The 23782-nt window shown below is 38.1% G+C and overlaps 1 protein-coding gene across 1 annotated transcript; it reads left to right on the forward strand.

Moving 5' to 3' along the window:
• The first annotated feature begins 799 nt into the window (after positions 1-799).
• abhd3 (abhydrolase domain containing 3, phospholipase) lies at positions 800-23237 on the forward strand. Its single transcript, XM_079614238.1, has 9 exons — positions 800-1128; positions 2510-2673; positions 10070-10252; positions 15676-15721; positions 16715-16827; positions 19321-19494; positions 20107-20155; positions 20259-20424; positions 20574-23237. Exons 1-9 carry the CDS (start codon positions 967-969, stop codon positions 20753-20755), a joined length of 1239 nt encoding a protein of 412 aa, XP_079470364.1. The 5' UTR covers positions 800-966; the 3' UTR covers positions 20756-23237.
• The last annotated feature ends 545 nt before the right edge of the window (positions 23238-23782 follow it).

Consider the following 23782-nt stretch of genomic DNA (forward strand, 5'->3'; position numbering starts at 1 on the left):
TAAACCGTACGTTGCTTATAGTAACCTTCCTTAAGCGTCCACTCACGAACCCTAATTTCGCTCAAGCAAGCGCAAAATGAGCATAGGAAATGGCTAATCATGCAACCACAAATGATTCTGATTGGTTAGTTTTCTTCTACGTTGTGTAAAGTAACACGTATCATGTTACACTGTAGCTCGCATCCAGCTAATCCAGACAGGCTTGAAGGCTTGTGAAACTGCTTTACATTTGTTTTGGCTAATTGTTGGTAAATACTGATATTTATTAATGTGGTGTGAAAATGTACCTTTTGGTTTCACAAATGATCCTTAAGTAACCTACAATGATAATTTATTTATTTAAATTGTTTGATCAAATATTCATACACATGAATGTAGAATTAACCCACATGTAGGCTATGGTTTTACTGTGAGACCAGGCAGCATTAGACCATATTAGACACTGTTTAAATAAATAAAAAATTCACCAAAGACTTACAAAATTGTGTGAGATTTACTACCAAGTATTTATTTGAGTTATATTGAGTTTATATTCTTTATTCGGAACTTTGTTTTCACCCCTGCCCCGTTCTGTATTTGTATCCTTCCTGCCATATTTATTTTTTGTTTGTTTTTTATAATGTTGTATGATAATTGGCACACACACAAAACAGTATATAGATGCATGTCGTTTTCGAGCACTGTACGTCTACTGTGTGACTTTAAATGGACATTTGACGCAGTCCAATCATAACAAGAACAAGAAATGGCGAGTCGTAAGCTCCGCCCCCTTGGACTTCCTCCTGTTTCCCATCATGTACCGGCTGCATTTCTGGGTAGCAGCACTGACTCGCTTCACAGAGCGCCACCCATCTCCCAATTTAAAGTCCTGTCTCCGTTCACCTTTGTATTTGGACGCGCATCCTCATTCAGCAGCAGCCCAAGCGTCTCAATAACGTTGTCCGGAACCGTGGGGTTTATAGGGCAATGATCTCACCGGAGCTTAATTTTAATTTATTTTCGAGTGACCTTTCACTTTACCTGAAAAACCAAGTTAAAGTCGAGCTATTCGGCTCTGGGGTTGGACTATCATTAGTGCTCGGATTCAGCGCCGCTTATGCCTGCTACTACCTGATCTCTGTGGCCAAGGTAAGGTGACAGTACATCTGAGTCGGGACCGTTCACATTCATTTACAAATGAATGGCGTTATCCGGATGCTCGTGCACGTGATTGGGTCATATTTGCAGCGGTGTATATTTGCAGCTGTTGACAGGGTCACGTCAGTCAGTGCACGAGAACTGCCGGCTACTGATGTCATAATGCAAGGGGCTGTTACGTCATTGTAGTCCTGTCACTGTCAGAATTCTCTGCACTAAATCCGCATGATGTAATCCTACACGTGTGCATAGCGTATATTAATGTCATAATGCGCCTTGAAATGTGTATTAAAGCTTTAATCTGTCAGGAGAACTCATGTTCACTCTCTCGCATTTTGAATGTAGGCTACAGGATGAAAATTGTCATAAGTACATCCTTCCCCATTTTTGCAATAGCAAAATATAGGGAAATAAGTTTTGATGCAGTCACTTTGCATATTGTGTTACAATAATGCAATCCACTAGTGTTGTAATTTTAAAAACACTGATAAACTATTATTACATGTTAAATAATGATGGATGTCCAAGTGTTTAGAAGGACAAAAATGTCAATTGTTCATCGAGTAAATTTTTTTTAAATCATACTTATCCGAATTGTACACATACAAAAATATATAACGTCAAATTATTTGGCAAACTATTCAAAAACTCGCTTGGGGCTTAAAGGGATAGCACCCAGAAATTAATATTCTGCCATCATTTACTCGCTCTCATGTTGTTCCAAACCTGCATGAATTTCCTTTGTTCTGCTGAACACAAAAGAAGATATTTTGAAGAACGTTGGTAACCAAACAGTTAATGGGTCCCATTGACATCCATAGTAGGGAAGAAGAAAAATACTATGGAAGTCAATGGCTTGATTGATTTAACATTTCCAACATTCTTCAAAATATCTTCTTTTGTGTTCAGCAGAAGAAAGGAAATTCATGCAGGTTTGGAACAACTTGAGGGCGAGTAAATAATGACAGATTTTTCACTTTTGGGGGAACTATCCCTTTAAGGTGCTAAAGTGTCATGGAGTTTGATCTAAGATCTTTTGTATTATTTGTTTATGTCACAAGTTACTTTTATATTTATTCTATAATAAAACAATACAAAACATTTATAATACTTCATAAAAAAATACCATTATTATTATATTGTTATATTTATCTTATGATATAAAATTGTAATATAAATATGTATTATATGATTATAACCATAATTGTTATTATACATATACTAAAAAGTAGTTTAAATTCTCCAAAGACATCATGTATCAGGATAAAAAATTGGATTAAAAAAATTAATTATAGTTATATATTTTAAATGTATACTATTTTTAATTCCGAGATTTAAAAATAAATCAATCCCTTTGCTCTTTGTTTTGCAGAAACCCATACTGATAGCTGGAGGGAAAAAGTTCCATCAGTTCCTGAGAGACCAATGCCCCGTGGTCTCGGAGACGTACTACCCCACGTTCTGGTGCTGGGAGAGTCGAGTTCAGACGCTGCTCAGACCCTTCGTGACTGCGAAGCCCTGGGTCAGCTACAGAAAGTGAGCACATTTCCCTCACAGTCAAAGTGTATTTCATGCTGTGAATGTGGCAGGAGGCCTGTTTAACTCCACAAAGCCAATAGACGTGTTCTAAGAATTTAGAGGAAGTGGTTCTTAAGTGCTTCAGTGCCAGGTCCTGGTTTAGGCAGGAAATGAACATAATCACTGAACTTTGGTGATTCAAAATCAGCGCAGATTTCACATTTATGCTGAAGTTGCCACTGTTACTCCACTTGAAGATATGTTTTGCCTTCTTTCACATATGCAAGTGCCCTTGGTAGATTATCAGAGAGCTTCTTTCTGCATTCATTTCCCTGATTGTCTGATGCAGTCAGAGAGTAGCTCTCATGTTCAGAGGACGCAGCAATATAAAAACAGACAAAGAGAGAGTAGCAGCTTATATCAACCTTCCTGTTCTGATGATTGCATGTAATAAGCATGCTTTTGTTGCACTTTATTGAAATAAAAGGACCGTAGAGGGTCATATATCACCCCATTATCAAAAGATAAAAGACATTATATTTGATGATGTAAAGAAAACACATTTTTGTACTATTACAGTGCATTAGTTGGTAAAGTACTTAGCCATATTTTAATAAACTTGCATGAGACTCCAGTCATACTAGGAGGTATAGTTTATAAAACATTTAGACCACATGACAACTGATTACTATTAGCTTTATCCCTGTGATCATCCTATTATATGAATCTATCAGTTGCTTGTGAAATAAAATAATCATGTCTGATTAAATAATGTCCAAGATGGCTGCCATGTCTACCAACCCAACATAAAAAATGACAAGGTGCAGCCTTTTAAGATTTTCTTTTTGCATGTGGACATTATTTTCACGACAATCAAGACATTCTGCCCAATATACGTAAATATACAATAACTATATAACTATCTCATTACTCACATTAAATGTATTTCTAATAACTGTAATGTAAAACAAAATCGAATGATTCCGTGTCCTTATTACAGATTAACATTAAATTATGCATAATTACATGCAACTAACCTGGCTTTAACCAAACCCTATTCCTAGCCTTATAATAAGTACATGTTGGTAATTGATATTACTCAGTACTCAAACTTATAATAAAGTGTATCAAAATTTCTTACTTTTATATTTTGATTTTTGGAGTGAAATATAATCCAAATATGTCTTAACAGCTTTTTTTTGGGTGAGATTCTCCATTTTAGATTTACAGATACATTTTTTTGATCGACGCATTGTTGAGCATTGATTTCAACTAAAACCACTGGACGCTTAAACTCAGTTTTGCCGGTGAAGTCTGTTGGTGAAACAGTGTTTTGATGGCGGCGATGTTTGTTGTGTGGTAGAATCTATCAGTTACTGATTCGGTTAAAACCGATTCAGTGCTGTGGTATATCGAACCTCATCGAACCAATTTAGAGGATACATCATTTCTGCTCAGCGCTCAGAGAAGAAGACGCATGCTCGCACAAAACAATAGCATCCAGTGTTCTGTTCGAGTCTCCTGAAATGCTTTTAAAGGGATTGGAATCAATAGCTAATCCGTTTCCTCCGTCTCAATATGAGGCTGGCGTGAGAGACGCGCATGTGTTAGAGCGAGCAAATCTGCTTACGGATCCTGCTGTTTTATGGAATGATCGAGGACAGGGTGTTTTAAGTCAAGGGCATCTGAGTTTGACTGTCCCAGCAGCTGCGCATTCCCATTCGCAGGGAGGGTGTGATGCGTGCTGGGACGCACTGAATGCTCTTGTGTGTGATGTCACACCACTCCCATGCTTCAATGCCATGTAGTCAGGTGTGAAATTGGAGCTTCTGCTTTGGAAACAGAATGTCCTGGGAATCTGAACGGGACATCACCATTAGATACCAGCGATATTTGAGGATTCTGTTCAGATTTATCGTCTAAATAAAGTAAACTGGGTTTAAAGAGGCCACATTATGCCGTCTTGATTTAGTTTTGAGGGTCTACTAGAATAGGTTTTCATGCTTGAATGTTCAAAAAACACATTATTGTTCACTTATTTGACATTGTTTCAGCACCTCTCTTTCCACTCTGTCAGTAACGCTCTGTTTAGTTCCTGTCTCAATGAAGCCCCTCCTTCCGAAAAGCGTAATGTGCTCTGATTGGTCGGCTGGATCAGTGTGTTGTGATTGGTCAACCACTTCGAGCGTGTTTGCGGAGATGACACGCCCCTTGCCATAACCGTGAGTTTCAGCTTCTCAGGTGGAAACACTAACAATGGCGTCAGTTTTGCTACATCAATTCGATTGATTCGGAGTGGAAAAAACTGCATTTCTAGGACATGGTGACAACAACACATTACTAACGCAACTCTTCTTTTTGCATATGCCTTCGGCGGTGATTATTTAAATGAGGGATATTGTGTAAATTCCTAAATGCCTACAATCAAGGCGTATCAGTGCGCACTGATATAGAGAATATTTCCCTTTGGAGTGACTCATTCAATCATATCAGGTCCTTTTTCATAGTTTGTCCTGACAGTAGTTTTGACTAACGCAAAGTACATTACAGCACTTACAATAGAAGTCTATGAGGCAAGGCTTTGTTAAACATTAAAACTCACACTTATTTTTAAGTACTTTCGAAAGTCACATTTATTTATAAAGCACTTTATAAAAGACAGATTGTTTCAAAACAGCTGCACAGTAATAAACAGAAAATAGGAACAGCTTAAATATTGCAAAATTCTTCAGTTATGAAACAAACTCCATTTCAGCTGTAAAGCAGCTCTACAGAAGACAATAGTCTCATTTAGGGCTGAACGGTTCATCAAAATAAAATGGAAATCATGATATGGCTTAGCGTATGGCTTAGTGCAATTATCAAATAGCAAAGGCTACAATTTAATGACACAAATAAACGCATTGTGTTTCGGAGTGAAGCGTTCCATTTACACGCTTGCAGCTCATAGTTAAGACATAAATGAAGACAAATATTAGTATTGTTATTTTTCTTCATTTATATTTATTGCAATAGTAATATTTCATATTTTGTTTAATGTTTTTATTTAATAATAAGCATCATCGTAAAAATAATAATAATATTTTTTATAATTAAAATTCTTAATATTTTTTATTTATCTTATATAATCAGAGAATATTTGGCCAAATTGTGCTATTTATATCAGAAACATTTCCAATTTCATTTTCCACAAAAATCGTGCAGCCCTAGTGCCTAATTCAGCTCAATTTAGTTCAATGTTGGATTCAATATAGTTAGAAAGTAAGATATTTTGAAAGTACGATATGAAAGATGTAAGCACTATATTTATTCTTCTCCAGACATATTACTGAAAGTCAATAGGTTGTCATTGGGAAGCGCTTTGCCAGAATGGTCTCTCACTGTCTGACATTTTGAAAGGTGGGATTTACATGTCTATAAACAACTTTCCCACATTTGAGTGCGGGCCGTTCTTGAAGGCACTTGAATGTGGACAGACTGAGTGCATTTTTAATGATCACTCTGAAATTACATACCAGCTTCACGGTTTGTCTCGTCTCCGAGAAAGCTGGTTTGAGCGTATAGAGCCGGCTCATCTCTGCTGTAAGACAACACGAGAGCCCTTTGACATAGATTCTCTCCGCAGTGTCTCTGAGGAATCTGCCCCTTCAGGCAGAGTCATGATGAGGCCATATAAAACAACGGATGAGGCAATATAACCAGTCCATGCACTGTAAATACATTATTCATGAACAATTTAACAATATACCTACTGTATATGAAGGCTGACCTTCATAGAGCACACTTATTTTTAATATAATTTCGAGTAAATATTTTGTTATTTGTTTAAATTGATTAGTTATTTGTTTTCATTTAATAGTTATTTTTCATTTAATAGTTATTTGTTTAAAATCAGTACATACATCTCATGCTGTCGTTATATTCAAATGTAATATAGACTAGCCTACCGTTCAAAAGTTTGTGATTGGTAAGATTTAAAAAACTATTTTTTTAAATAATCTCTTATGCTCACCAAGGCTGCATTTATTTAATCAAGAATGCAGTAAAACGTTAATATTGTTAAATAGTATTAACATTTAAAACTGTTTTCTATTTTAATATATTTAAAAAATGTAATTTATTCTTGTGATGGATGGCAAAGCTGAATTTTCTGTCAGGTGCGGGTCAAGAATTGTGAGGACTCAGAGAGCTTTGAAGGGCTTAATTTAATCCAAAAATAAATAAAACACAAATTAAACCTCCCCAATGGGGGTGAAGCAAGGTTTCCACACGAGGAACATAGATGACATCTGATATACAGGACAAAAGGAGAATAAGGGTTCGTTTACACGACAACGATATGCTTAAAACTGAGAAGTTTTTCCTTTGAGTTTTCCGCATAACAGACGACACCATTGTCAAACCGATCCCCATTCACACGGATCCAATAGCATCCAGCTGCAGCCCCGCAGACTCACCTCCGACTAGACACCAGTGGCTGGACACCAGTGGATAGACAGCCTACGTCATTTCCTTTTTCTCCGTCATTTCCGTTTCGCCGCTAATTTCCGTTTTCACCTCTGGATTGACATATATTCATTTTATATTTTCAAAATATTTATTTTCTGTTTTAACCAGTGGATAGACAGCATTCTTTGCAGGCTTTTGCACACGTCTTTAATATCTGACCTGTAATAGGGCCTATCTTTCAAATTGGCTTAAACTGTCTTTATATACAAATACATAATTAAAATGTAAGTACTTTGAAAAAGAGAGTATAAAAATTGAGTGACTATAGTGTATTTAATCTTCAAAACACAGCTCATTAATTCCCACCGGGACGAAACAAGTGATTGGCTTGCGCGACTGTCACTCTACGTCGCCATGACTACCGCCGCTCTGCCCACGTGCGCGCAGTCGCGCACCCGTTTTTCATATCACTATTCTTTGATCATATCACTATTCTTTGTGACTTAAATTCAGCCTAGATCAATGGACTATAACGTTTTGTCAATACAACAGACTTGTACATGTTAATTGACCACAGTTTTTTGCCTTGCCCATTTGGATATTCTTATTTTTTTTGTAAATGTAACCACTTCTGTTTTTTAAAATATACATATATTCATATACATGATCAGACAATTTACCAAACAATCCAGATCAAATGAACACTTCATGGTTTTGCAATATTTATTGGAAATCACACAATCTGACCATCAGAATGAAGATGCCACAGTCAGGCCCGTAAGGTTGTGGGGGAATAAGTAACCTAGAGCAACCTAGCTCTAGAATTGAGGCACACCAGAGTTCACACTAATACCTTCAAAAAACACGACACAATATGAAAACAAGACGATTTTTTTTTAAATAGCTAGTTTGTGCATTTGAATTCTGACATATATCATCATCGACAGTTTATTATTTTTTCTTACCGCTGACATCTGCATGGCGCGTCAAATTTGAAAAGTGAATGACGATACGGAAATGACGTCAATTTGAAAAGGAAATGACGTCTGCTGTCCATCCACTGGTGTCCAGCCACTGGTGTCTAGCAAGAAGTGAGTCTGCGGGGCTGCAGCCATTAGATGGCGATGAAACACTATAGACTGAACACGTAATACGCATGTGCGTGAACGTCATCGTCTTCAGAGGTTCGCGGTTTTTGTTGATTTGTTCTGCTTGACTGAGACTATTTTCAAAAGTTTGCGTTTTCAGGCACGCAAAACGCCGTTGTCGTGTAAATGAACGGCCAAAACGCATTAAAAGTTTTACGTTTTTAATTGTAAAATCGTTGTAACGAGGGTGTGCAGGTGGGGCAAATGAGCCAATAATCAGGTAACAAGAGGGCAGGGCCAAGATTAAAGTCTGACAGAAGAGCACATGGCACACAGAAACAAACAAAAAGCCTTGTGCAAAATGCACATGACAAAAATAAACACGACAGAAGCCATGTGATCACACACACACACACACACACACACACACACACACACACACACACGACAAAAGAGGACAGAACACAGGACAGAAGAGCCCATGGCAGACAAACACGCTCATCCACCATGTGCCCAAACAGAAAACAAGACTCAAGGCAAACAGAAGTGCACGGAGCATGGATGTCAGGACCCCGACACCGAAACTGAACCAAGCCTAAGTGTCAGGATCCATACACCATGCCCCGAACATGCTAGGCTCAGACATAAGAGCGCACGGCCCAGAGAACAACCCCAAAGCCGTTCACTCACACAAACACATGAGTGTCAGGATCCTGTCACCAAACTAAGAACAAGACCAATCAATGTGACAGGACCTAGACATTTACAGCATCATTACTCCAGTCTTCAGTGTCACATGATCCTTCAGAAATCATTCTAATATTCTGATTTGCTGCTCAAGAAACATTTATTATTAACAATTGTACTGCTTAATATGTTTTGTGTTCAAATGCACTTTATTTGAAATAGAAATATTTTGTGACAATACAAATGTATTTACTTGCTGAAAAAAATGGCTTTATCCAAAGCCTTACAAAATGCTGTAACACGTAAGCAATGTATCATAAAGGTTCCAGCAATATACCCATTATATATGGAGAATATATATTAGGAATTGACCAATGTGGGTTTCTCAATAACTGATGCTCATGCCGACAACAACATGAGCCATTGAATATTAGCCGAGCGCTAATGTAGAGGTTGGAGGCAGACTAGCGTCCAGAATGGAAAGTGATGTCAGCTCATAGCACTGGTGGGATGTGGCTAGTGCCAGACTGAAGACTGACTTATCTTTAGACCTGATAAATACAGTGACCATATCAAACCAATTCAATTCCATAATTGTGTAAAATATGATATTTTATGTTTTATGTACAACTACTTCAGAAATTCACATTGCTCAAATTGTACCACATTGCCTAATATATTGGAAATTGATGATTTACAGTTATTTTTGAATATATTTACTGATATACTTTACTCTACAAAACCAAATATAGTATGCACTCAAACAGCAGTGAACAGATTAGTTTGATAGTTTTTTTTTTTAAATCTCGGGATCAGGATCTCCATCCCTCTAAATATAGAGGTTCAAAACCCAGATACATTTTACATGTTTCAGCAATTAAAATTTGCTTGCATTATGAAAGCACAAAAAGGCATTTGACAAGAACAATAGCACATTATTTTGTATCCAATCCAGTTTCATTCGGCAGATTTTTAAGAGTGGCTTAAGGGGCCGCTGTGGTGTGATGGATTGCCATTCTACCACTGTGCAACCGTGGTACTTTATTATGGTACATTTGTTAGTTGTGTCACAGTTTCTTTCTTTGTACTATTTATCAGGACTTAAGCTAGTATTAACACACAATTCCACAGTTTCACTGAATGTTCCTCTGGCAAAATAAAGCTGCTTCTTTCTGTTCTATGTCCGGCAGTGAGCTCATTAGAGCACCAGATGGAGGCCAGATCTCTCTGGATTGGTTTGACAATGATGACAGCACGTCCCACCCGGACCAGTCCACGCGACCCACTGTGCTGCTGCTCCCGGGACTGACGGGCACAAGCCGCGAATCCTACATTCTACATATGGTACAGCAGAGCCGGGATATGGGATACAGGTGAGCAGCCTAGTTCACAGCCTTTCATTTAAGGCCCGTTCACTCCAAGGACGATTACCGTACTATATCGAGTCCACACCACAACTATAACGATAACGGCAAACGCTTTCCGAGCTATTTTTTCCATCTGATGAACAATGAAAGCAATGACAGCCAATCAGAATCCATCCTGGTAAACGCCTTTGAACTACCATTGGTCCGTGGTGATTATGTAATAGGTAGGTGTGGCTCTGAGGCTCCGCTTTCTTTGACATGGAAGTATTCTCCGATTCATTTCTTCTGTTCAGTCCCTCAAGGTCGGACGTCCGCGATTAAAAACATGAACACACTGGAGGGCCGCTATATAGTCGAAAATTAAGTTGTAATTCTAACCCAAAGAGACCCTGACACGCTTTTTTCATGTTTGATGTTTGAGGTCAGGATGTTCACCGCTCGTCACATACTTCAAACTTATTTTTATCCCAAAGTGAAGAACAAATAAGACCTTCACCGTGATTATATCGTGGGCTTAAGGTGTTTACAATCAAAATGGGGCAAAATGGCCAGTGGGCAAACATCTAGCTGTGTCGATCAGTTTATGCTTAAAGGTGCTGTCTGTAAGAATGAAAGCTAGTGGTCGAAATAGGTACTTCAGTCCAAATAAAACATTTCGGAGATCGTTGTTTCCCCCGCCCCCTCCTCCTCAGACTCGTTGCCAGATTCAGGACACGCAACAGGAACGAGAGCAATTGACAATGAAAGCCGAGGAGACTGACGTAAGTTGATGAGTTGATTTATCCGCGTTTTAATATGCTCTCGTTCATAGAGATTTTTAGATGGATACCGAAGCTTTTTAGGTCGGGTAGAATCTGCAATCTCTGACCCAGTTTGTTTGCTGGCTGCAATACGCTGTGTTTCCTGCCAACTGGCATCCCGAGGTGTCGAAATACTATTGAGTGAACTGGCAGTGGGCGGGATGACCCAGACCAAAACAAAAACACATTCCAACACGGAACGCACATTTCAAAGTAAAATAACTGTCTGTAGAAGAGTTTTTCAGAGAAACGACAATGTGAACTCAGCATGTTTCCTAAATATCTGCAAACATATTATGGTATTTTTATGCTTTAGAAGAGTGAAAAAGCTACACACAGCACTTTTAAGCTGTTTATGACCATCAAAGGAAAGCGGTATAATGTGTTTACATGACCACAAGCATTGTCGGCATATTAAGCATAATCAGTTTAACAGCACGCATGTAAATGCAGTAATTTATGCATTAAGCATAAGTCATGTGCTGAAGTTTATTTAAAGTCTATTTTTAAAAATGTAACCTATTTAAGCTTTTAACCTTTTTGATGTTTTTTTTTTTTCAATTCAGTGTTACAGTTCACAAAAGCCAAATCATTTGTTTATGAATTGGGCTAATACGACGGTACAACTCACTGATTCAATAAAACACATTTTTCCATTCCACTGCGCTTTTTTTCCATTTGTTAGTCAATGTAATCACATTCTAGACATTCTTCTGTAGCTGTTGCACTCGCGTTTTTGGTTGCGTCTCTCGCACATGATGCCGCATTCTAAAAATACGGTGCAAAGAAGATCATCTTTAAAAAAACAGATCTTGCTTTTTTTTTCTACATTCCACTGACCTGAGTCTCGCATTTTTAACAGCAAGAACGAGTTTTGCCTGAACTGCCCTTATGGCGTTTTTGCTTCCTTTTTCATACATTTTTGTGAATTTAAAATTCTTTAAAGCAGATTAATATAGAATTTAACTGATGTGCGGTCGTGTGTTTATATCGGCTGTTTTACAGCATCTTACCTGAGTAATCCCATCAGAATTTGCCAATTTTGTTAACACACAATTCACCTTTGGCTAAGCCCCGCCCCCCTTAGTTACTGTTGCTACCTCCGACAACTTCATCTGGGCTCTGGTTTGGTATCAACATGGCTTATGCTGTGACGGCTCTTCCTGCTGGAATTTTATCAAACTTTTATAAAGCAGCAAATAAAGTGTCCGATAGAAGTAGGCAAAAGTGTCTGCAGTGTGCGTTTGAAGGCTTTATTCAAGACATACGGTGAAACGCAAGCAGCAACAAGGAATCCAAATACAGGCAAAAGCATAACGGTCACAGTCAAAACATGAACCACCGAATATCCTAATCGAGACGGAGGCTGTGACTAACAATATCAGGAGAAACACTGTCATGCAAAGCTGGGTAGGTCTCTATTCACTTCTATAATCGTTATTATTTACAAAGCAAACGGACTACGCGAGTATAAAGTTGTATTTATTAGCAGCGTGTGCTAGCGTATCAACAATTAGGGCAGAGAACCGAAATCATAACCTAAACAGCATAAAACTGTCTAACTAGTATAACTTCACACACAGTAAGGTTAAAAGGTAAATGTATCTTAGAGAAAAGGTGAGCTTGTTGATCCTTGAGGGGTTTCGCTGACTGAGGACGTCCACACAGTTTAATCCAAAGACGACACTTGTCAGTATTTAACTTCGGTTTTGGGAAGGGGGAAAAACGGACACCCCCGTCCAACCTCTCTGGGAAACGCGTATCTGTGTTACAAATGCCCCAGGCACAACGTTTAACCATATTTTTAATAAAACGACGACGTAATAGCCTGCCGAGACCAAAAATATGAGCCTCCTGCGTTGAAGTCAATGGAGCGCCGTGAAAAAGTGTCGGACCCTCTGTGGGAGCTCGTTCTTGGCTGCGCTGTGATTGGTCAATCTACATTCTAGGGCGTGGCTTAGCCAAAGGCGAATTGCATTCTCCTTCACATTCAACTTGAATTCTTACTGCACCTGTAGTGCGTTTCAAAAGCAACATAATTTCCATTTGCTGTGCACATTTTGTACAGCAAGATTCAATTTGATGCTTTTGTAAGCCTTACGGCACACCTGTGCTAGAACACGTGTAGCTGCGATGTAGATCAATGCATTATGCATGCTTTACAATTACAGTATACCGCTGTAACATCTTTGTCGGACTCCTACTTCTGAAGTTGCCACTCTGTAGACAGAGAGAGAGTGTCTCGACAAAGAGCTGAGCTCTGTATTAAACCATTCAGGGATGCCGAGGCGGGCACTTTCTCTCTTTCGGGCATCTGTCTGGAGAGGCGTGAGGTCGTGGGGGCTACAGCGGCTCACTCAGCATCTTTCTTTGGCCTGTGTTCTCTGCTTAATGAACTGCGGCTTTGTCCATTTTTGCAGCTTAGCTTAGACCAACTTTCCATGCCACAGCGAAAAAAGGCCCACCGTCCGCTAAAGGTACACTAAGACATTAGCAGTGACGTATGATAGTAGATGTAAACTAGCAGCAGAACATCTAAGCTTTCCATTTTAACCTCTTGAGATTTCAAGAAGTTATTTGTGCGCTGACTGATGGATGTTGGGTTTTCTGCTATTTAGACATTTAAAGCAAGACACCCCAGGTGAATAGGGTAAAACAATTTTAAAAATAGATATCACCATACTTTCTCAGTTGATTGATTACAAGAATTGCAACTATTTTTGTAGGACAAGTTTTCTGAAAGGTTATGTTAAAATATGCAATTTAGGCATTATCTAATTACAGTTTTTTCTCAATCGATTTGACACATTTCTCCACACTCAGGTCACTGTTCTCAAAACGGTTTACACAGTGATCTGAACACTTTGTAATTGTCCTAAACAGGTTGTTCATTTTCCTTAATTTCATGGAAATTACAAATCCTAATTTTCTCAAAACACGGTGCACAAAATTCTCAAATGTTTTCACAGTAGTTCATACAGCCAACCAAAACTTTAAGGAAAAAACAATTGCAGCTCTTTTTATTGGTTTTACAAAAATTGTGCACCATTTTTCCAAACACAACAAACAAATCTCTGTTTAAAGGGGTCCTAAACATATACAGTCACCAACTCTGAGGTTTCAACACAGCGATCTACACAGTGTCTCGTTCCCTCTTCCAAGGGAACAAAGGTTACGCCAAGTTACCCGAGACGTTATCTTTCAAGTTTCGCCCGAGATAGAAGATCCCTTCTCAGTGGGATTGGCCACAAAAGGGTCATTGCCAGACTCACCAGTTCCGGGAACCACGGCTAGTTGGGCCATTTCGGCGCTACCAGTAGTAAACTGTCTCTCTCCTCCCTGATCTTCTGCAGCACCAGCGACATTATCTTGACCGGGGAAAGCATGTTTCCTAATCAAGGGCGCATTCGTTAGAGAAAAGAAGAACGGGCAGTGGACATTCTCCGAGGCGAAGCGGTTGACCTCAGCTTCGCCAAAGAGGCTCCAAATCAGACTCACAGTTTGAAGGTGTAGCCTCCATTCTCCGTGCACAATGCCTTCCCTGGACAGCATGTCCGCTCTGCAGTTCAGCCAGCCCGGATCGGGAGGAATGTCTGATCCGCCCATAGAAGGAGGCGCCGTGCCATAGTTTGCAGGGCACTCGAACGCATTCCCTCCTGGCGATTGATGTACGCCACCACCACTGTATTGTCCGTCCGAATGAGAACATCATGGTCTCTTACAAACGGCAAAAACTCCTGTAGAGCTAGGTGAACCGCCTGGGAGCTCATCCACGTACCAAATGCTGCTAAACCACTCTGCCCATACGGATTCCCTGCATACAAGCTCCTGTCGAGCCAGGGTGTCAGTGCATCAAGACAAGCCCACGTTACCAGCCCTCCACACTCTGCGTGGGACACAGCCCTCTAACCAAAGCTGCAGTGGCCCCATATGCAGCAGACCCAGGCGGCAAACAGAGGCTGCGGATACGTCCAGAGAAACTGGAAGCGTGCTCGTGTCCCCCGTAACGGCCTCAGACCAGGGACCTGGGATCTGAGCGGCAGTCATATCCTTCTAACGCCGCCTCACCCAAACACAGCACGCAGTGGCTGTGTGAGTCCGGGAACTCGATGGGTCTGGTGCACATGCGGCATCCTCGAAGTGACATATCCTTGCCGGATTGTAGGAGGGGATCGCTTCTCGTGTCTTCCGCTCTTCTTGCAGGTCTACGGAAAAATCGAGTTGTAGTCAAAACGAGCCATTCAGCAGAGGCACTGCACTGGTGAAAACTCATCGTTATTCAACAAAATTCGTCATTAAAGAACTTTAAGCAACACGATTAAAGAACACAAAAAAAACTTATTTTCATTCATTATTTGTGTATCTACAGCTGAATTTATAAAATCAACAGAGAACACATTTGTAGTTTTGATGTTTTTGATAAATGCATTAATAAAATGCAATGCTTCATTATGCAGTGAATACTGAACTGTTTTGCCAACATAAGAGTGTGTTTAGTTTGCTGTGTTAATTGTTTTTAGAGAAACTACACGCATTTGGAGAAATGTGTCAAATCGTAAATATGCACTAATTTGCATACATTTCCTGTCAAATGGGCTCTTTTCATGAATCGTTACTTGTGTATTTCAGATGCGTGGTGTTCAATAACAGAGGTGTATCGGGTGAACAGTTATTGGTAAGAATAATATTTTTATCTCCTCTATGTTCTGTTTCATCTTGCCTTGTTCAATATATCCCAAAACGTATGTAATGTTGAGCTTTGGCACAGGTTACACACTTTGCTGTCACCATGAATATTTGCAAATATATGAAGTATGAGTCATTTATATGAGCGTTACGTAATATTTGTTGTGCAAACACATCCTGTAAACTAGACCCCTGATACAATCTTTTCCTTCCTTTGACTCATGTACCTCGTTGGAATTCAGATGATACTGTTTTTCCGTGTGTGTTTGCAATTAAATGAGGCTTAAAATCCTTGAAACGTGTTGGGAATGTGTTCATAAAAACCTCTGCAGATGGACGTTGTCCCATGGAAACAATCTTGAAGGACAACCTACAAATATGTTTGTTTTATTTTGAAAAAATAATGGTTAAAAAAATACACAATTTTAAGTCATATTTTCCACGAGTAGCACTTAAGGTACAATAAACGTTTTTTTTGTATTCAATTAAAATACGATTAGTCAGAGACTATCAACACATCACAATACACAACCAGTAAATCTCATTAATATGCTTTAATAATACTTCAAATTTCACCATACCTTATATTATCTTAATGAAAATGTATTTGTCATTGAGTGCACTCAATACAAAATGAGATCTTTGGCATAAAATAAACCTAACATATTATGTATTTTATTCTATAGTAAAGCATATTCTGTTTTTAATTAGTTGAAATAAAATATCAAACTGTTTTCTGAAATTTCAGCAGATGCTTTTCATTTCAATAATATGTTATTAAAATTGGATAAATGAATTATGAGTATATATATTTTTTTAATATGTAGACACGTCGGGGCTTTGAGATCATGTTCATGCTTTATATTACCCACATTAATGCATTAAGGTTATAGATCATGAGCTTTGGTGTTTGTGTGTGTCTATGGTTAGAGATATACGCTCTCTATTAAGGGTCTTATAACCTTTGTCCACTGTACTCTAGACGCCTAGGACTTATTGTGCAGCCAACACAGAGGATCTGGAGATGGTCATTGAGCATGTCCAGCGGACCATTGACAAAGCTCCACTCATGGCGGCTGGGGTTTCTATGGGCGGGTGAGTTTAACACACACACACACACACATATACTCTCTCTCTCTCTGGGGTTTATCCTGCCCTTATATGGGAATTGATCACAGCTACTATGATCACGCATACCAGGACACTAGCTCTATTTTTCCACTGATACAAACTGTATAGCGCCTGTAATTAAAAAGTTAGCGTGCCTATGTGAAATACAGTACCGTTTAAAAGTTTAGGGTCTCTTAAGCTGACCACGACTGCATGTATTTGATCAAACATACAGTAAAAACAGTTATATTTTGAAACATTATTATTATTTAAAATAACTGTATTTATTCCTGTAAAATATTCCTTTTTGATATATTTCAAAATGTAATTTTATTCCTATGATGGCAAAGCATCATTACTCCAGTCTTCAGTGTCACATGATCCCTCAGAAATCATTCTAATTTTATTTCCAATCGTTAGTTCCTGTTTCCTTTGTACCCTAGGTTCCCTTTGCTAGTTTGTTTAGATAACAACTGATTATTTTATAACTCTTGTTTTAGTCTTCTGTGTATTTAATGCCAATAAACTATATTGTGTTTGTGATGGAATGCAAAACGGTTGCGTTTATACTCCCCTGTTGTATCTTCTTTGTCGATTTTTCGTTTTTTGTTTTGTTAAATAAAGTAAAACTGCTACAATTAAGGTAAGTTACACGACAACAATCTAATAAAATGGTTTTCCTTTGCTATTTTTGCTTACAGATGACAACATTGTCAAAACAACTAAAAACGCTGTTTTATTCATGCCAGGCCAGTAGTTGGCGATGTCACTTTCTAAAGAAAAACGATGCGCTTTATAGACTGAACACATAATACACACGTGCATAAAGTCACTGTTTTCACAAATTTGCGTTTTTGTTGTTAAAATTAATGGGCGAAATGCATAAAAAGTTGTCTGCTAAAGATGATGTGTAAACGGCGACTCCGAAATTTGCGTCCGGAATTTTCGCACGTTAAAAAATAAATACGACCTCACGTTATGTCAATCACGTTTGCACACTGCCTGCGAAACTTTCGTCCGTCGTAAAAAAAATTCGGATACACACCTACAGACTGAACACGTAACACGCATGACGTTTCACACATTCGTGTTTTTGTAGTTTACACTGAGACGATAACAGAAGACGATTCAGAAACTAGCATTTTGAAACCCGTTTTCAAAAGTTTGTCCTGTAAATGAACGATCAAAACACAAAAAAAGTTTTCTGTTTTTAGTTGAAAACGGTGTTGTGTAAATGGCCCTTACCATGCAGATTTGGTTCTCAAGAAACATTTCTTAATATTATCAATGTTAAAACAGCTGAGCTGTTTAATATGTTTGTGAAAAACATGGTAGACTCATAATAAATGACATTTTCCCTATTTTTCTTATGTAAAGTTTGTTGTTTCTTTTATTTATTTTGAGCATTATTAATTAAACAATTTTTTTTAGATGGACAGAACTAATGTTGTTCAATAATGTCATGCAAATATGCAAAATGGAAAACAACAACATACACAACTGAAGTATTGCTGTTTCAATAATAAGCATTATATAATAATATCAATTCCTAACTTATATTATAAAGTGTTCCCGCTTCATGATTTGTTCATGTATTTATTTCCCCCGTCATGTGATGCAGATGAAATTTCAGCTCCCAGAATCCTCCACAGCTTCATTTCACCCTAGACTTCTAAGTAAAAGTTGAGTCAGCAGTAAACTGCTCTAATCCTCTCCGTCTTACAGAAAGAAAAAGGTCAGCTTCACACAGCTTATGCCCAAAAATGTAGCAGCTGTATATATATATATATATATATATATGTGTGTGTGTGTGTGTGTGTGTGTGTGTGTGTGTTCCTGGGGGGGTCACAGTCATTTTGCCAAGTAAGATATTTTGTTGATCCTGGTACAACATTCCTGTTCTTATATTTAGTCATAACCATATCCCTACTGCTAAACCTAACCCTACCCATATCTTATCCATACAATCAGAAGGAAATGATATGTGAGTAACACTGGTTGTAAGCCTAAACTTTCCACTCAAATCTGATTGGTTGATTGGAATGTTGTCTTAGGGTCAACAAAGATGTTGATCCAGGAACATGTTGTACTTGGTGAAATCACGTTCACCGTGTGGGTGCGGGTGTGTGTGTGTGTGTATGTGTGTGTGGGGAGGTTGCTGGTAAACCCTACGCTGTGGGAAAAAAAAAAAAATGTGGACCCCATGAGGAAAACAGCTTGTAAAACATACTAAATGATGTTTTTTGATCATGTAAAAATGCAGAAAGTTTTCTGTTTAGGGGATGGAATATAGTTTGTACAGAATAAAAATCATTATGTGAATGGAATGACCCCATACAACATGAAAACACAACATGTCTGTGTGTGTGCGTGTCTGCGCGCGTTCCTGGATACGTTACGACTCACGATTGCATGAGCATGTTTTAACTGACGTGCTGTTATCGTGTCACTAAAATCTCATATCTTGACACCCGACAGGATGATGCTGGCGAACTACGTGGGTCGGAAAGGCTCTGAGGTGCGCCTGAAGGGTGTGGTGGTGTTTTCGGCTGGCTGGGACGTGTTCGAGTGCACGGCTTCACTGGAGAAGCCCCTGGACCGCTTCCTCTTCAACTCCTACCTTACCAGCTGCCTGCAGGCATCCGTGGACCGGTCAGTGGGGGATAAACCCAGCTTTGTGTGTGTGTGTGTGTGTGTGCGTGTGTGTGCGTGCGTACGTGTGTGTGTGTGTGTGTGTGTGTTGTGACGTTTTCCCCGACTGCCCCCCTTTTTGGTTCTGATCTTTTTTTGAATGCTACCAAATGTGCCAAATAAGATTAAACTGAATTTGTTACGTATTTTTGCTAAAGTACACAGAGTTTCAGAACAGGACTTAGGAATTAAATGAACACTTTGCACATGTGAGGCTTATTCTACTTTAATTAACTCTTAATCAGCTTATCAGCAAAAAGAAAAAGAGTGCCACGGTGCTACCATGGTACAGTGATGGCGTTTGATACTACTGAGTGGCTATGATCTACAGAAAAGTAGCATTTTAGCATTTTGTTCATCGTAGCCTATCTCTTCGTATAATCAGAGGGTGGGAAACACTTTGAAACAGTGACATTAAAGAGATATTTCACCCACAAATTCTGCCATCATTTAGTTGTTCCAAACCTGCATGAGTTTCTTTGTTCTGTTGAACACAAAAGAAGATATTTTGAAGAATGTATGGAGATTATCCTAAAACTAATTGTGACATTTTCCTCTCTTCTTTGTTTGCAGACACAGGACCATTCTTGAAAAAAAATATGATATAGACCATGTGATGAAGGCGAGTCATTCATTCTGATCTGACGGTTTTTGTTACATATTGTTAATGTAATAGTATCAGTCCTTGCTCGATCTGTGGTTCACTTCGGTCTTGCATTTCACAGGCCAAAACAATCCGAGAGTTCGATGAACGTTTCACATCCATCATGTTCGGTTATCCATCCAATGAAGACTACTATCGAGACGCTAGTCCTATTCACAACATCAAGTCTGTGCAGGTGCCAATGCTGTGCCTCAACGCAGCAGACGACGTCTTTTCCCCCAATCACGGTGAGTCCACCAGATTTATTAGGGTTGCTTGAGAGATTTTAGCCTGTTATAAAGTGTGCGTGTATTTTTTAAGAAAATCTGCATGGTTGTGACATTTAAGTTTAGGGCTTAAAAGGTCATAACTTTATCCCATCCATGTTGTTCTTCAGCCATTCCAGTAGATGCCGTGAAGCAGAACCCCAATGTGGCCCTCCTCATCACATGTCACGGCGGCCATATTGGCTTCCTTGAGGGTCTGTGGCCCCGGCAGAGCACTTACATGGACCGAGTTTTTCAGCAGTTCACCAAGGCCGTGTTTGAGAACGGCAGCGGTCTAAATGATCTCCACTGACCCTCCCTTTCCATTACCTCAGTCTACAGCCATTAGCAAAAAAAAAAAAAAAAACATTATACATTTCCAAAATGAAAGGGCACAGGTTCACTTGAAGGCCAGGGTTGTTTTTTTCAGTCTGTCTATTTATTTATTTCATTATTGTAGTACTTTTAAGCACTTCCCTTTTATTTGCATTCATGGAACAGACCTTGCACATGTTCCATCCGTTCCATCCGTCCATCCATTGGTGCACTTATTTTGTTTCTTAATTGCATTCATATGTGACTTGCATGTCTGTGTATGACTCTTATGTATTTTTAAATCTTTGAATCACTCATTAAGTGATATTACTCGGCATTAATCCACTGAGGGTGAGAGTGTCCAAAAAACATGATTAATAGCCTATTGAAACTTACTGGGACAAGAAATGTGCAGGTCAAATTTCACCGCTAAATCAGAATAAGAAAAATACATGTAAAAAATGAGAATATATTATGTTTGCATAATGAAAATGAAGCCTAATTTACTAAGATTACTAATATTATTTACTAACACACATTTTCATGCAAAATAAATCCCATTCACATTACCGTAATCCAGTAATAGAAAAAAAATATATATATTTTTTGGACATGTCTTATAAAATCACAATGAATTACCTTTAAATAAAACAATGATTTATACTTAGAATATTACTTTGCAAATTCACATTAATTTTTGCTTTTACAAAAAAAAAACTCTTTGTCACATTACGGTAGCATTAGGAGTTTGTAAGATTATGATAGAAATGCCAATGCAGAATTAAACAGAAATTATATTTATTTTATAAGCATGTAATGCTTGTTTAGAAGTCCTTTTTAGATAAAAAAAATATATATAATAATAATATTTAAAATATCAAAATTGTAAAAACTAAGATTCTTTATTTGTTTATTTTTTATTGAAGGATTAGCATTGCCTAATCTCTGGGTACTTCAAGCGGTAGAAATATTAGAAATATTTTACACGAAATGATTTGCTTAATTGCCATATTGAAATTAATCCAAACAAGGTCATGTTCTTTATGCAAAATTCCTGGACATGTTGTTTTTTGATGAGAAACTGCACTACTGTAGAAATGGTTGTAGCCATGAATTATTGGAGGGCATATTATGTGCAGTTGTTATGCTAAGTATAAGATACATAGTATACTTTTGACTGAGATTTGACCTAAACTATTCAAAATCTAGGACCTAAGTGAAGAAAAACAGTCACTGTCCAGCTGCACATTTACCTTCTTATGTTAATGCCTTATCAGTTCAGTCCTTCCCAAGTGTTAAGAAAGGAAGATTTAGCTATTATTGTCTTTATAGTATCAATAAATTGAAGCGCGTACGGCCAGTTGAAGTAGAGACTTGCCTCCATGTATTTATAGAGGGTATATTTCCAATTCTTCACTAACTTGATGTTTCTTTAATGTATCTTAAATAGCTTTGTAGCCCTCAGGGACAAACCCCACTTCTGATATTTTTTTGTTTGTGTTTCCTGTTAGTTTGTGTTTTTTAAGGCAAGAAAAGATTGTATCATATCGAAGTTTTTATTTTTCTCAAGAATGTACCGCATGCACTTTTTTCTCATTCATAACTGTTTTATTTGACACTTACTAGCTCAACATTGTAAATGAATCATATTTTTTGACTAGGAATGTACAAATAGCACTGTTTATAGTTGAAGGCACCAAACCTGTGCCCTATAATAAGTTAAAGTGTGTTTTCTTGGACCAGACAGAGGCTTCAAGGATTCTGTGAAAGTGAAAATGACTTAAGCTACTGTTTGTCTAAACTAAAATATGCTTGCTTGGACTTTACTTGAGGCTCAAATGGCGCTTTATATGATGGCGCATTGAAATCCTACCAACAGCTCCTTAAATCATATAACAAATGAGAGGAAAAAAACAGGAGCAGTTATTATTTGTGTGAAAAAGACAGGAATAGTTCGACCCAGGGTCAATATATGTATGCCATTGCGATGGCAGTAATTTTTTTGAGGAAGCTCTTTATAAACAGTGCCCGAATATAATTGTACATGTTAGGGAATGTTACTAGACGTTAGTTATTGAAATATCCTTCCTATGAAAACGCCCAGCCATGTGTTGTACATTGACCTTTGTCTGTGCTGCTTCATATTGCGCATCTATCTGTCATTGCTTTGGGGCCGCAACTGCTCCTGCGGACTGTAAAAATGCTTTCCGTCCATCCTGTTACTAAATAGCATGTGTCACTGTTTTAAGTGTCTTGAGTAACTGTACCAACATGCATCACAGAACATGTAGCACAACATACATATTTTTCCATGAAGATGTCTTTCCTTATAAATATTTATAAAAGGATTGTGTATTTAACATGTGCAGCAATAAGATTTTAATATAATACATATGTCAACGTAGAATAAATTTATGAACATGTACTTGTATGGATTATAAGTGCATTTGTGGTCTTAAATAAATTATGGAATTTAGTCGTAAAGCAATATGTTAGTAATATGGTTATTTAATTAGCCTTTTGTACTGATAGTGTAATAATAATAATTTATATTATTTGATAAATTATATTATAATTATATTAAATATATCATTATACATTAGGCCTATATAAAAATAATAATGAATGGCAGACATTGCAGGTCCATTTTTAGTTTTATTTTTTTCAACTAAGTGTCGGCTGTTTACCCACTTCAGGAAGTCAAAGTATTATATTGTTTCATTTCAATTATTTAAGTTAAGTTTTTTACTTAAAGAGCGTTAAGGTGAAAGGAGCATATAAAGGGAAAACAACACCGGCCTGAGGATTGATCCCTGTGGGACTCCACAATTAAGAGATATAGCTACTGGTGGACGAGTGATGACCAATACGAACTGTGAACCACCCACTCGTCAAATTGGATCGGAACCACTGTTGTGCCGTGTCACGAAGCCTGATGATATCTCCAAATGTGTCAACAGGACCTCATGGTTGACCAAATCAAATGCAGAACTCGGATCTAATAGGACTAAATCCATAGATTTCC

Source organism: Phoxinus phoxinus, assembly GCF_949152265.1.
Source record: "Phoxinus phoxinus genome assembly, chromosome: 5".
Classification (NCBI taxonomy): Eukaryota; Metazoa; Chordata; class Actinopteri; order Cypriniformes; family Leuciscidae; genus Phoxinus; species Phoxinus phoxinus.